The sequence below is a fragment of the Culex pipiens genome, chromosome 2 (genome assembly GCF_016801865.2).
Source record: "Culex pipiens pallens isolate TS chromosome 2, TS_CPP_V2, whole genome shotgun sequence".
NCBI lineage: Eukaryota > Metazoa > Arthropoda > Insecta > Diptera > Culicidae > Culex > Culex pipiens.
Genome location: NC_068938.1, coordinates 89,811,235 through 89,827,566, shown reverse-complemented (window position 1 = coordinate 89,827,566; position 16,332 = coordinate 89,811,235). Strand labels below are relative to the sequence as shown.

The 16,332-nt window shown below is 37.6% G+C and overlaps 2 protein-coding genes across 7 annotated transcripts in view; one reads left to right on the top strand and one right to left on the bottom strand.

Moving 5' to 3' along the window:
- LOC120416326 (tyrosine-protein phosphatase Lar) overlaps nt 1–16,332 on the bottom strand; it is a 441,119-nt gene that overhangs the window by 326,538 nt on the left and 98,249 nt on the right. The window lies entirely within an intron of this gene.
- On the top strand, nt 5,397–11,265 carry LOC120426810 (uncharacterized). The gene is made up of 2 exons (XM_039591594.2): nt 5,397–9,242; nt 9,308–11,265. Exon 1 carries the CDS (start codon nt 6,426–6,428, stop codon nt 9,069–9,071), a length of 2,646 nt encoding a protein of 881 aa, XP_039447528.1. The 5' UTR covers nt 5,397–6,425; the 3' UTR covers nt 9,072–9,242; nt 9,308–11,265.

Below are 16,332 nucleotides of genomic sequence, written 5' to 3'. Positions count from 1 at the left end.
TCAAACTAAGGTTAATTAATCAAATCATTTAAAATTAAACTTTTCTTGTAACCCCCTTGGCCTTAGAGTCATCCTTATCTTTCAATCACATTTGTAATGATTGATTTTAGTTGATTTTGGTAAGTTCCCTAACCTCTGAGAATTAAAATCAGAATACCTTCAGTAGGGGTGACATTGGGTCAAAATGTTTGCAAAATCTCAGGTTCTTTTCTTCGATGAAATGTTGTCGAGTCTAGATTAAACTATATTTAAATTAATTGAAATTTTAAGGTCATGATCAATTAACGTTATCGTAGATGAAAATTTACTACTTAATCAATAAAACATCTCAATTCCAAATAAAAAAAATCCCGATTGAATTCACAGGGAACGCTTTCCTCACAGTCTCTAGTGATCACCCTGAACGACTCCAAATCGGCTCGGGGTCGCCACGTTTTCGGCCCGGTCGTAAAGCGAACACCGGCGGAGCCGCTTGGTTGATTGTTTTTTGAATGATGATAGTGTGGCGACCGAACTCCTCCTCCGCCCTCCCTCCGTTTCGTTCGTGACCTTTGCGGTTGACACGTGTGTTCTGAACTGGTAGGATTCTGACAGGTTTTACGAGAAATAACCGGTGATGTTGCTGCTGTCCGTTTATGGGGCCGCAACAGTACGACGAGGTAATACCTGGCCGTTGTCTTGATGGGGTGAAAATGTCGGATGTGAAAATTTATTGCTCGTATGAAAAGAAACTATTACGGCATGAAGCAGTGCTTTCGAATGGCCACACTGATGGTTGATGGGTGATGTCTTGGAGTAAATCTGGGGAAAACAAACTTTCAGCTTTTCATATGTCACAAAACATGAATCATAACGAAATGAGTCACATTATTTCTGCTAATGGAACAGTTTATTGTCTTCAAATGAAATTCCCGCAGATATTCCCTCAGTAATTCAACTTGACTGCAGTCCAGGAATGCTCAGCACTCATCGCTCATAAATTGAATTCGAATCAACAGGCGCATTAAATTTCAATAAATTTCAATTGCCGGAACCTTTCACTCCGCATAACCGGTTGATAATCTCATTGTTTATGAAACATCGATTCCGCCGAGTGAAAAGCGCAAACATAAAAAAAAACGCAGAGTGAAAAGGAAAAACCTCATCTGCTGCCATCCTGTGAAGCTTCCGGTAAAGCTCCCACAGTTGATGTAATCCATTTATGGATTCCACATCGATCCGTCTTATATTTTGCTTCCTATTTTTTCTTCTTCTTCTGGTGGGGTTGCTCTCTTGGTGCACCCGCGCCGCTATATTTCCACCAACAAAAGTCACATTTTCCAGCAGCGGAAAATTTTTCAATTCATCGATGAATGACAGGTTGGCAATGGCGGATGGTGGCGGGATGGAGAAGGAGGCAACAATGTAAGGTTTCCGCTCGACTTGGCTTGTTGGTTCTTCACGGCTGTACTACACATGTTGCATAAGGAGTTGAACAGTGGTCGTGCTCTGTGTTTGGTAAACTTATTCTTTTTTATCTCGATTATATCTTCGTTAAAAAAAAATTAAGGTATCTTAACATCATCAAAAAAGTTGTTGAGTCTCTCCTCACTGCTCCTTTTAAATATTCCGTTAAAAATAATGGGGCATTGCATAAATATTTGACATAGTTTAAATCAGGTGATTACAAGGTTACAAGATAAGAAGAGAGGCTTGAAACTTTGAATTCTTTTCAACTTTAAAGAAAAAAAAAAGTAGAAAGATCTGCAACATGTTTGAGCACGGATATTTTCGAAAGTTCAAACCTTATTTTTAATATTTTTGTCTATCTTTGAATTAACGAAAAATGCATAGAAAAAATCACAAGGTCCAGTTAATCTCATTTGTTTCTTTGTATTATTTTTTTATACTATGTGCAGAGAACCCATGCTTGAAATTTTAAAAGCTTTAAATGAACAGTTCTCTAAATTTATTGTGAATTCTTAAGTCGTTTGTTGTTTAAGTTGTTTTTTAAATATTTTTCCGCAGATTATTATGTTCAAATATGTAATCTCGAATATTGGTATTTTCATATAAACCTTTTAGATTACAATGAAATGAAAATGTTCAAAATCCATATCTTGAGAAGGAATTTTCTGATCGATTTATTATTTTGAGCAAAGTTGTAGGTTATAATTAGTTATTGATGTTAATTCAATTATCTCTGGCAGATTTAACCTTCTTGGTCATTCGCTGCCCAGGTTATGAATAGGACTTTTCAGAAAAAAAGAGTACACGGCAAACAAATTTTGGATTTCCCTTTTTCACTTTTCGTCACAAAAACTCATGTTGACAAACTTAATCCGGTTTGTTTTAGTGGATCAACTACCAATTTAAAAGCTAGAACAAAACGGACGTTTTTAACTTGGCCAAATCACAGGAGGGAGAAGGGAGTGAAAAAAACCAAGTTTCGAGCCCAATTTCAAAACTTAATAAAAAAACTAACTTAATCCACCTATGTGGTTGATGCCTTCCTCACTTTTTACCAACAATGGGTAATATGAGTGGTTTGGACACATATTTCAGCTATATTTTTAGATCCAGAAAAATAAGTACACAGATATAACTGAAGTGGTCATATTTCAAGACAGGGTTGCCATATCTTCAATGTTGTGGACTCTTTGGAAAGGTCTTTCGATTACCTAACCAACGATGGGTCGGATTATGGATCTAGACATCGTTTACATACATTTAAGTGAGATCCGGCTTCAAAAATGTATATAAATATCACTTAAGTGGTCATAACTCGAGACAAGGTTGCCAAATCTTCAATGTTGTGGACTCATTGGAAAGGTCTCTCGATAACCTAACCAACGATGGGTCGGATTATGGATCTAGACATCGTTTACAAACATTTAAGTGAGATCCGGCTTCAAAAAAGTTCATAAATATCACTTAAGTGGTCATAACTCGAGACAGGGTTGCCAGATCTTCAATGTTGTGGACTCATTGGAAAGGTCTCCCGATTACCTAACCAACGATGGGTCGGATTATGGATCCGGACATCGTTTACATACATTTAAGTGAGATCCGGCTTCAAAAAAGTATATAAATATCACTTAAGTGGTCATAACTCGAGACAGGGTTGCCAGATCTTCAATGTTGTGGACTCATTGGAAAAGTCTCTCGATTACCTAACCAACGATGGGTCGGATTATGGATCCGGACATCGTTTACATACATTTAAGTGAGATCCGGCGTCAAAGAAGTACATAAATATCACTTAAGTGGTCATAACTCGAGACAGGGTTGCCAGATCTTCAACGTTGTGGACTCATTGGAAAGGTCTCCCGATTATGTAACCAACGATGAGTCGGATTACGGATCAGGACATCGTTCACATACATTTAAGTGAGATCAGGCTTCAAAAAGTACATAAATATCACTTATAAGTGGTCATAACTCGAGACAGGGTTGCCAGATCTTCAATGTTGTGGACTCGTTGGAAAGGTCTTTCGATTACCTAACCAACGATGGGTCGGATGATGGATCAGGACTTCGTTTACATGCATATAAATGAGATCCGGTTATATGTGAAAACACATTTTTATACATAACTTTTGAACTAGTTATCGAATCTTCAAACAATTCAATAGCGATGTATGGGACCATAAACCAAGTCGAATGCGACCGGTTTGGTCAAAATCGGTTCAGCCAGTGCTGAGAAAACTCAGTGAGAATTTTGGTCACATACATACATACACACACATACACACACACATACACACACACATACACACACACAGACATTTGTTCAGTTTTCGATTCTGAGTCGATATGTATACATGAAGGTGGGTCTTTGAGCTTTTAATGAAAAGTTCATTTTTAGAGCAGGATTATAGCCTTACCTCAGTGAGGAAGGCAAAATACACAAAATGCTTTTACATTATAACAATTGTGCTTATGTTCAAAAATATCAACATATCAATGAGAATAAAAAAAATGCAGGTTTTTTTTTTAAATTCGGTTCTAATATTCAAAAAAAAAAACTTATTAGTACATACAAAAAATAAATAAACGTTATACAATGTTTTCTAAACATTTTACAATCGATTTCATATTTTTTCAAAATAAAAATTCAATATTTCAGGAATATATTTTATCTTGCATTCTGAATTTTTGGGAAATTGTTTAAGTGAGGGAAGGTTAAAACTTTGAATAAAATTTACTTTTGAAAGAAAATATTACTTACAAATGCAAAAAAATCCAGATATTAATTTTTTGAAATTTGAGATCGAGAAATTTGACTATTAAATAATTGAGACTGAGCTCACAATTTAGGAAAAAAATTGTTTTGATTACAATTTTAATTTTATACTCAAAAATGTTGTTTGAAAACTTTCTTAAGTTTTATTTAAACAGTTCAATCTTTTTTTTATTTGGTCGCAATAACAACGTCCATCATGCTTCTGAGCTCAGAACATTGAGCTTCTGGTCCATTAATACATATCAAAAATAAATAAAAAATCGAAGGGGTAAAATTTGTCAAAATAGAGTATTTATGATTAAAGGTGAAATATGGATTTTTTTCAGTGTACAAATTTTCTTCAGAAGATATCACGGTTTTAAAAATTTTCAGAGAACTTTTGTTTTTGCTTCCAAGTTTGCATGGATACTTGTATGAACAAAAAAAACAATTCTTTAAAATAGTTTACTTTGACATAATACGTCAATGTACAAACATTAATCCAAATCAAAATATATAAAACTAAAAATCGTGAAGAAATTTGCGAAAAGCTAGCGAATTGATCAATTTTCCTCTTTGAAAAAATCACAAAAAAGGTAGCTTAAGAAATTTTTGCTGAAAATGTTGAATTTTCATTGAAAAAATTGGTTAAATTGATGGTAAATTATTTAAATACACTGTATCAATTTATTTCTCATGTATATTTACACTCTTAGCAAATTTTTAATTTTGGGATCGGAAGATGACAAACTTCAGAGAAAAAAAATCTTAATTTATTTATATTTAGTAAATATTTGGTAGTAGCGCAACTGAAAATTGCTTCAATTTTTTTAAAGTTGGGTTTGAAGTTGGAATTTTAGTTTTTTAAATACATTTTCAACTTCTCAAAATGTTAACTTCGTGATAACAAGTCGATAAAGGAAAATTCTAAAATCAAAGGCTGAACTTGGGTCTCTGACCTAAATTATGACTTTTAACATTTTATTTGGGCTTGCTGATTTCTGCTAAACTCATCTTCTAAAATAATCCTGCTGTTTATTCGACCGTATCAATAAATTTTAGGTTAGGTTTTGGCTTTCGGTCTGTTTGGGGAATCAAAACACTTGTATGTTCTCTTCATCCGACGTTTCGACCCGTTTTGGGCCTTTTTCAAGGAATCTAGGGGTAGATTTATTGGGTAAGGCACAAAAACATAAAAAATGTACATTTATGCTAGGCTTACCGAAATGGGAGTGTTTGTCGTTAGGGGATGCTCCGTCAAGCACAGAACTGTCTGGTAGCGGGGTAATCTGTAGTTTCAGAAAACAAATAAATATTTCTAAATCTACAAATATTTTTCTCTCCGTGCACTCACGTTTCAGCGAAACTGGCCGCTATCCGGTATTCGCTCGTCATACGGGTTCGTTTCAACACGAAACGCGAGAATTTTTGGGGCACGGATAAATTCGACACACTTTCTACCATTGGCGCGCAAACTATGGCAATAAAACTCATTCTAGTGTGTGAGTGTGTTAAGGTGTTGGCATTATGTGTTAGTGTGTGTGTTGTCCCTACTGTTATTGTTTTTATTTATTTTGTTTTGGTTTTTCTTCCTTGTGTATATGTTCTTAATCTCGTTCAAAATCCCGGCATATGCAGCATGCAGATTATCCGTGTCTGTCCGCTTGTTGACAGTATGTTGTGTGTTTTTAATGTGGCAACTCTCCAGGATCGGTAGATTGGCCCCCTTCATTGACCGATCTACAATTCGTACGGAGTCGATCCCGAACGAGTGGTCCATAGCTGCTACGTGACTCGTCAACGCCGACTTCTCTTTTGCCCAGCTGATCTCTGCGTCTGTGTTTGTGTATCCCTTCGCTTTCAGTTCTTGTAGTTGTTTTACATTTGATTTGTGTCCAGACATTCTTGTTTTCAGTTTTGTTGTTGTAATCCCAATATAGCAGGCATCACAATCGTTGCATGGTATAGCGTACACAACGTTGGATTGTTCTTGTATTGGTGTTTTGTCTTTCACCAGTGGTAGAAGGGAAGCTACTGTTTTTGTGTTTTTGATGGCTATTTGTATGTTTGGGTATTCCTTGTGAAGTGTTTTTGTTATTTTCTGGGTCGAAACGTCGGATGAAGAGAACATACAAGTGTTTTGATTCCCCAAACAGACCGAAAGCCAAAACCTAACCTAAAATTTATTGATACGGTCGAATAAACAGCAGGATCTTTGACCATGGCTGGGTTCTTTAACTCGATAGATCGCGATTACGGTAGCACGGTTAAGGCACATTTCAAACATTACGCAGACATCAACAGAAAGCTTTGCAGCATGACGACCCGGAAGGAGTTTTTGACCCGTTGCCGGAGATTCGGAGTCTTTCCAGCCCACATCCAAAACTCCTTCAAGTTTCTGTTCGAATTACTCGAAGATCGCAGCCCGTTTCTCAACAAACTGCAGAGGAGCGTCACAAGGTTTCAAAAAACAGTCCTGAACATAGAAATCCAGCACACGTACTACAAGATAAGCCAACACAACACACAACTACAACACCTACGGACAACTATCCAGCAATCTGTACCTGAACCGGTGTGGAAAACGTTCACCGAACAGCAATGCAATTTCCACGAGCGCAACCTGGTAGAAAGACGACGCACGACGGAACGAAAACACCAGCAATTGATGACCAGAAGCATCATTGACTGCGGAGAGAGAACACCCACACTAAACTCAAAAGCTGTACTGAACGCCTCGCAGGTTCCGCTACCACCACAAGTGGAACTACTGTTGAGCTTGGGACCAAAATTTGCGCTAGCACACAAAAACGTTTTCGAAGCTCCTCTCTACCACCTGATCGCCGACGCCGAGGCAGTGGTACGAGCTAACAAGGACTCGGACCTACAAGAACGTGCTCGATGCACGATAGCAAACAACATCCAAAACTACCTGAATGCTAGCAAAAACAACAACCCCGACTTGCAACCAAATAAGTTCTACACGGAAGCCGAACTCCAAACAAGATCGTTTTTCAAACAACACCCCGAACTGCTCGCCCTTAAAGCTGACAAGGGAAACAGAACCGTCGTATTATCAAGGGAGGTGTACAACGAAAAAATGAAACAGCTGTTAAACGACGACCGTACCTACGAGAAGGTGAAAAGAGATCCAACATCAAGGTTTGAGAAAGAAAACAACAACATCGTAAAACGACTCAACGATCTCAACCTCCTAAAACCGAAACAACCAGAACGACTACGAACATATACTGCAGTGTGCCCAAAGATCTACGGCCAGCCGAAGGCCCACAAGGAGGGACTCCCATTGAGGCCTGTTGTACCATGTATGACGTCACCAACCTATGAGCTCTCGAAATACATTGGCAACGTAATCCGGCAATCGATAGACAGCAAGTACAACATTCGTAACTCGTTCGAGTTTTGTAGGTACGTAAACACACTCACACTACCAAACAGCCACATACTGGTATCGTTCGACGTCGTAGCGCTGTTCACGTCTATACCACTAGAACTCGTCACGAAGAGCGTTATCAAGCGATGGAACAAGATCAAAGAGCACACACCAATTTGTTTGGACATGTTCTGTGAGATCGTAGAGTTTTGCGTCAACCGTAGCTATTTTTCTTTCAACGGAGAATACTACATCCAAAAGTTTGGAACGGCTATGGGCAATCCGCTATCATCGCCGATTGCTGACCTCGTAACCGAGGAGTTGATTGATCATGCCCTCGAAGCTGTTAACTTTCCAATCCCTCACATCAAAAAGTATGTTGACGACATGTTTCTGTCACTCCCAGCTGATAAAATCGACTACGTGAAAGAAGTTTTCAACAGTCAGGACAACAACATTCAGTTCACGGTCGAAGTTGAGCAAAACCGACGGCTCCCATTCTTAGACATGACTCTGGTTAGGCAAGAAGACCAAACTGTCCGCACAGAATGGTACATGAAGCCGATCGCGTCGGGAAGGTTCCTCAACTACCACTCGCACCACCCCCCACACCACAAGTTGAACGTCGCGTTCAATTTCGCAAAGCGGGTAAAGATGTTGTCAACAAACTTGGATCACAACACCGCTGCAAACATCATCCGCAAGCACCTGCTGATCAACGACTACCCAAAGTCGTTAATAAACCGCGTCATTTCCAGAACACCACAAAATCAGCTGTTTGAGGAGGTAAACAACAACACAGTGATAGACAATAGTGAGAACGATACAGCTATGGACGCAAGTACGAATAACACACCAATATTCTACTCGCTCACCAATATTTATGGTCTCACCCAGAAAATAACAAAAACACTTCACAAGGAATACCCAAACATACAAATAGCCATCAAAAACACAAAAACAGTAGCTTCCCTCCTACCACTGGTGAAAGACAAAACACCAATACAAGAACAATCCAACGTTGTGTACGCTATACCATGCAACGATTGTGATGCCTGCTATATTGGGATTACAACAACAAAACTGAAAACAAGAATGTCTGGACACAAATCAAATGTAAAACAACTACAAGAACTGAAAGCGAAGGGATACACAAACACAGACGCAGAGATCAGCTGGGCAAAAGAGAAGTCGGCGTTGACGAGTCACGTAGCAGCTATGGACCACTCGTTCGGGATCGACTCCGTACGAATTGTAGATCGGTCAATGAAGGGGGCCAATCTACCGATCCTGGAGAGTTGCCACATTAAAAACACACAACATACTGTCAACAAGCGGACAGACACGGATAATCTGCATGCTGCATATGCCGGGATTTTGAACGAGATTAAGAACATATACACAAGGAAGAAAAACCAAAACAAAATAAATAAAAACAATAACAGTAGGGACAACACACACACTAACACATAATGCCAACACCTTAACACACTCACACACTAGAATGAGTTTTATTGCCATAGTTTGCGCGCCAATGGTAGAAAGTGTGTCGAATTTATCCGTGCCCCAAAAATTCTCGCGTTTCGTGTTGAAACGAACCCGTATGACGAGCGAATACCGGATAGCGGCCAGTTTCGCTGAAACGTGAGTGCACGGAGAGAAAAATATTTGTAGATTTAGAAATATTTATTTGTTTTCTGAAACTACAGATTACCCCGCTACCAGACAGTTCTGTGCTTGACGGAGCATCCCCTAACGACAAACACTCCCATTTCGGTAAGCCTAGCATAAGTGTACATTTTTTATGTTTTTGTGCCTTACCCAATAAATCTACCCCTAGATTCCTTGAAAAAGGCCCAAAACGGGTCGAAACGTCGGATGAAGAGAACATACAAGTGTTTTGATTCCCCAAACAGACCGAAAGCCAAAACCTAACCTAAAATTCTAAAATAATAAAAAAAAAACAAAAAATCGTGATTGAATTTTACAATGTTCAGATACCAGATTCAGATAAAGGTATTCGAATTTCTGATACTCGAATCTTTGGATAATCGCGGTATCGAAAAATTTAATATTGACTGTTATTATTTCCAGCTGACAAAACCAAAAAATCTCAAACTTCTTCAAATCTTCAGTAATATAAAAAAAATCTGTCATAGGTCATAGCCATTGAAAACAGAGAACACTGTTGAAAGAAATGTTTTTTTTTTTCGTAGTAAATGGAATCCAAACGAGCTAGAGAAGATTTCGAGGAAAAGACAGCATCAAATAACACAGTTTGTAGAAACTGAAAAAAAAACCATTGACAAATTTACACCTAAAGGAAAAATATATCTCAAAATCTGCAACATTGGATTTGCTGCAGAAAATGTCATATTTTATAACATTTTTTGCAGCAAGCCCGTAGATCATTTTTGCCCGCGTGTAAAAATTTCAGCGATCTACTGTTCTCACCAACACATATAATGCTGGCCCGTCCTCGAGCAACACTCCAAAGAGAAGCATATGTTGGTGCTCTTTCACTCACTTTTCATCAAGCGTCCATGGCGCGGTGGTAGCGTGTCGGATCAACAACCTAGAAGTTGGTGGTTCAATCCTCGTTCTGCTAAGTGTTTTTTTTTTGTGAAATACAACCAAAAATCCGTCGGTAATGTCGATAATTGTCGGTAACGGGCAAAAATGTCATACTCCTATATCGCAAAAAATGCATGAGGACAGATTTCATGCAGATTCTGATATACTTTCATGCCGCCATGCATCACAATCAAGCGACTGCCAGTTGGGTGTACAAATGGAGATTGCAAAGAATATCAACCAGTATTTTGTTCTAACACACTTGTTTAGAATAAGTTGCCCGGAAAATTGTATAGTCATGTATAAAAATAGAAATGATACAAAATTGCTCTTCTCACATAGGGAATGCATGGACTAGGTTTATTCATTCAATTTATAAAAGAATAAATAGAATAGTTAAAATAATTTTAACATAAATTATATTTTTAATTAACAAGTTTATTCAAAGGCTCATTTTCAAAGAATTAAATGATCAGCAATATTTTTTTTTTAAATTTGATGAAAAAACTAATCAAACCAGCAAATTTAGCAAGAACACTGTTCACGAAGTAGATCATTTTCATAGATCCAGCCTTTATCACACAAAAAGATGGAAAAGAGATGCCTCCACACACAGTGTCTCAAAATATGACATCTGGTGCGTCTTTCGTGTTCGCTTCATCAAACACACACACCCTCTCACACTTCCAAGCCATTAGTCTGATTAAAAAAGTGGAATTCATCCCGGTGAAGAGCCCACTCCAACACACATGTGTGAGTTGTGTACCATTCACGTTGTCGTCGTATGTTTGCATTATATTTCCGCTGCAAAATTCTATGGAGGAAGAGAAAAAAAAAGACTTGAATGCAACACTCCTTGCAGAAAAAAAAGTTGCATAAAAGAGCAATCCTTTCATTCCGAGCAGCCTGAACTGTGAGCGCCCAGGCGGAGTATGTGTCAATTGGAGACACACTGTGTTCAGATTTGCCGGGACTCGAGAATGTTTCCACTTCATTTATGGTGCTCCCTTAAGAGACGAATGGTTCGGATTTCTGTATTTCCATACGGTTTGTATAGTTGGCACACGAGACGACGACTGCGAGCTTCATTCAAGTGATGGCACACTCGTTGTTGTTTCTTTTATTTGGCCTCGTGGTGCGCTATTCATGGAGGTTGTGCAGCTGTTACTTCCGCGGCGTAATTCAAAATTTTAATTTGTCAATGAAGTTCGCGGGGGGAACGACACATTATTTTTCTTTTATTTGTATGTCGGTTTCTCGCTTGCGAAAAAAAATGCTTTTCACAAATTGCGGAAAAGAAGACCTTTGCTCCAGTGACAGCTCAAGTGTCAGGGGAATTGAAATGAAAAAGGGTTTCTTTACAGTTTGTACAGTCTATTCTGATATTGCATGAAAAGCTCGAGATTTTTTTTCAGTTTCGCCTTTTTTCAACGATATCGTTTACATTTTTCTTATTTTTATTTATTTCTTTTTTTTTCTTTTGTGCATTTGTTCATTTGTTCATTTGTGCATTTGTTCATTTGTTCATTTGTTCATTTGTTCATTTGTACATTTGTTCATTTGTTCATTTGTTCATTTGTTCATTTGTTCAACAAAAGCAACTTTTTTACCTTTTACTATCGTTATTTGGAATTTCAACCACAAAAACCAAATTTAAATCGCTTCGTGCACTCCTCCCAAAGGAACGTTCAGTAACCCAGAATAAAAAATCGCTCCAATTCCCTCACGTAAAATGCCGAAAATTGCACCAGAGGATTTCTTTCGACTAACCAAACATTAGCGATCCCCCAACCAACCCTCAACTCAGCATCCTTATCGGGCTTTCCTCCCTCCTCCCCACAAACAAAGCTTGAAAGCTTTTGTTTTTCTTGCCAAAGCTTTCGACTCCATCCCTGGCCGAGTTGATTGTCACGTTCCTAATGCACGTTTCGCGCGCGCCAGGGGTTCGCCACGTACGACACGAATGTCATGTAGCTCGATTTCCGCAGTGTTGTGTGTGTGTGTGAGTGCATGTTTTATTTTGCCAACAAACGACGGAGGTGGATGTGTTGCGAGATGCTTTATTTTTATTCACGAGGTAAATATTTGTTTTTTTTTTTTGAAAAAAAAAATCTGACAACTGAAATTAAGTATCAGCAAACTACACATTAACGAGTAAATTTAAAATTTGAGCAGTTTTCCCATTAATGTTTAATTATTTGCCAACTGAAGCATTCCAAACGACTGTTTGACCCTCGTCACCATTGCATTGTTGTTTACCTCATTTAAGAATTAACACAAATCTTCAGTAATCATTATCAAAATCCGCCCATCCGGAAAGCACTTAAAACTCGATAAAAAATGCAACGCCACCAAATCAGTCCCAACTTTGTTATTTGACGACGTAGAAAGTCCCGGCGGTACCAAATGGGGTAAAGTAACGTCCAAAATCGATCATCGCTTGCAGTGAACCAAAACACGGGTTGATTTCCCAACTCTTCCCCGAGGGGGTTTCCCCTACCCGTCCAATCGAACCGAAAGAGAAGAAGATTCGACAAAACAATTAGGACCTAAATTATTCGCAAATGTAAGAGGAGAAGATGAGCTAGAGAAGCAACACAAAAAGAATCCCCGATCCTTCGCTCTGGGAATCGATTTGAAAACGGTCATGAATCGGGTTGTGCGAGATATTCGAAAGCGTCCCCCGATGCTGCTTTCTTTTCTTCTTTTCTTGTGAAAAATAATAACCTCTTTCAATATTTACCGGGGACGGAATTACGGGGGACGCTTTTTCCCACGCGAATGAAGCGTCGTTCCTGGGATCGAGTGACGCGAGGAAAACGGATTGTCCATGTTTGAGCTTTTATTTGGTTTCATTTTGTACGGAGAAAATGATTTCTATCTTTCACTTGTATTGCAAAATTAAATTTAACTTTATTTGGATATTGTTAAAACATGTTTAAGCAGTCATTAATAAAATTTCAACTTTTTAATTGTTTACAACCTTCTCTTTTTTATGTTTCTTTACAATGTTTTCTCTTCATTTGCAACTTTTAAGCCTACACTTAACTTTATCTTCATACTTATACAGCAATTCCCCACGAAAACAGCATGATTCAAAAAAAAGTTCTCCGATCGGGCTCAAAATTTTTCTGGAGGATCCTTGGCCGAAATAATTAGACCCGTATTTTTTTGTTTGGTCATTAGGGTGACCTACGCCGTGTTAGGGTGGTTCGAAAAATTGCAATTTTCGTCGATTTTCGCAAAAACCACTTTTTTCAAAAAATCATATCTCCGCGCCATTTTATCCGATTTTAGCTGCCCTAGACGCAAAAGAAAGATGATTAGTTTCGCTATTTGGGAAAAATAGTAAGAAGTTTCATAAATCAAGCTTAACATTTGAAAAGGACGTATGAAAACTTAAAATGCTGTTTTGAAGGTCTCGGGACCAAAGAGCCTATGTCTGAAAATATTTTTATCGGATTCCTCGGAAAATTTCACATATTATATCAAAAAATGGTGAAGTTATGTTTTCGATACTCTGAGATACGATTTTTTGAAAATAAAAACTGGGTTTTTCGACGCGCCACGCGCAAAAATGGGAAAATGACAAAAACGGGAAAAAATCGACTTTTTTCACTAAAACTGCGATAACTTGAAAATTTCAGCGATGACCTATACATATTAGGGTACCAAAATTTTTGTTATTAAAAGACGCAACTTTTGGTACCATAACATCTATAGGTCATCGCTGAAATTTTAAAGTTATCGCAATTTTAGTGAACAAAGTCGTTTTTTCCCGTTTTCGTCACTTTCCCATTTTTGCGCGTGGCGTCGAAAAACCCAGTTTTTATTTTCAAAAAATCGTATCTCAGAGTATCGAAAACATAACTTCACCACTTTTTGATATAATATGTGAAATTTTCCGAGGAATCCGATAAAAATATTTTCAGACATAGGCTCTTTGGTCCCGAGACCTTCAAAACAGCATTTTAAGTTTTCATACGACCTTTTCAAATGTTAAGCTTGATTTTTGAAACTTCTTACTATTTTTCCCAAATAGCCAAACTAATCATCTTTCTTTTGCGTCTAGGACAGCTAAAATCGGATAAAATGGCGCGGAGATATGATTTTTTGAAAAAAGTGGTTTTTGCGAAAATCGACGAAAATTGCAATTTTTCGAACCACCCTAACACGGCGTAGGTCACCCTAATGACCAAACAAAAAAATACGGGTCTAATTATTTCGGCCAAGGATACCCCAGAAAAATTTTGAGCCCGATCGGAGAACTTTTTTTTTGAATCATGCTGTTTTCTTGGGGAATTGCTGTATATTTTCCCCATTTGATACACCGAAAACACTCTCCTTTTATTCTCACTTCTCTTTCTCATCTTAGCACTTTTCCATATTTCCTTATTTATTTTGGTTTTAAATCTTCACTCTCTGTATACTGTTTCTTTTTGCTTTTAAAAATAAAAATATTTGGTCTTTAGACAATTTTTCCTTGACCAACTTATCACCTATCATTCAGGTCCAAGACAACTAAAATCGGTTGAAATTGCGTGGAGTTATGATTTTTTGAAAAATGTGGTTTGTCATTTTTGAGACCACCAGCTAAACAAAAAAATACGGGTCTAATTATTTTGGCCAAGGAACCCCAGAAAAAATTTGAGCCCGAGAACTTGTGTTCGGTTTGGGCTCTTTTCAAATGGAATTGCTGTATAGTAAGGAAATAATAAACGCAATTTCGTAAAATTAATAGCATTATTTTTTCCACCATCCTATATATAGCATTGGATGCTCTCTCCATGCAATTATTCAAACGTTCAGGTTCGTGTTGGAAGCTTGACAAAGAGACCGCCAAGATTAATGGTTTTCAAGCGAATCTTCTCGTTTTTAGTCCTTTTTTAAATAATTTATGAAAGTCCAACACAAAATTATTAATAAATCACACCGTTCTTCAAAACAGCCTTTTCATCAAAATTTTGAAAAAGAGCGAAAGAGCCGCTCATTTTAAAGAGCGAGCGAAAATGAGCGGCTCCAAAAAAAGAGCGGATTTTCTTTGGAAATCTCGTTTTTTTTCCCGGGACAGGAAATTGGACGCTCTAAATTTTTCTGATCGATTTGGTATCTTCGGCAAAGTTGTAGGTTTTAGACGAGGACTTTTCAGGTAAAAATAACTGGAAAAATCAATTTTCCGCTTTTTTCATTAACTTTTATCACAAATAATCAATTTCTAAAAATCTACACATTTTATTTTATGAAATTTTTTGATATATCAGCAATTCCCCACGAAAACAGCATGGTTCGAAAAAAAAGTTCTCCGATCGGGCTCAAAATTTTTCTGGGGGTTCCTTGGCTGAAATAATTAGACCCGTATTTTTTCGTTTGGCCATAAGGGTGACCTACGCCGTGTTAGGGTGGTCCGAAAAATGGCAATTAAGTCGATTTTCTCAAAAACCATTTTTTTTAAAAAAAATCATATCTCCGCGCCATTTCATCCGATTTTAGCTGTCTTAGACGCAAAAGAAAGGTGATTAGTTTGACTATTTAAGAAAAATAATAAGAAGTTTCAAGAATCTTGCTTAACATATGAAAAGGTCGTATACAAACTTAAAATGCTGTTTTGAAGGTCTCGGGTACAAAGAGCCTATGTCTGAAAATATTTTTATCGGATTCCTCGGAAAATTTCACATATTATATCAAAAAATGGTGAAGTTATGTTTTCGATACTCTGAGATACGATTTTTTGAAAATAAAAACTGAGTTTTTCGACGTGCCACGCGTAAAAATGGGAAAATGACGAAAACGGGAAAAAATCGACTTTTTTCACAAAAACTGCGATAAGTTGAAAATTTCAGCGATGACCTATACATGTAAGGATTGCGTATTTCAATTACGAAAATTTTGGTACCCTAACATGTATACTGCCCATGTCCCATATGCAAAAACAGCAAGCTGAGAAAAACGCATTTGAAGTTTGTCCCACACATAAGGCTACGTGTTAAGTTTTCGTGAAAAAACTGGATTTCCTCCTGATTTTCAGAACAAAGTACTGGATGTTATAGGCTTTTCTGAAAGAGCACACGATTTTGAACCAAACTGCATCATTAACTCAAAAACGATGAAAATGCATATGGGACATTTATGCGATCATGGGCAGTATAGGTCATCGCTGAAA

Bases quoted from the DNA above. Each gene is read 5' to 3' on its own strand.
- LOC120426810 (XM_039591594.2), top strand. From the start codon at position 6,426: ATGGCTGGGTTCTTTAACTCGATAGATCGCGATTACGGTAGCACGGTT.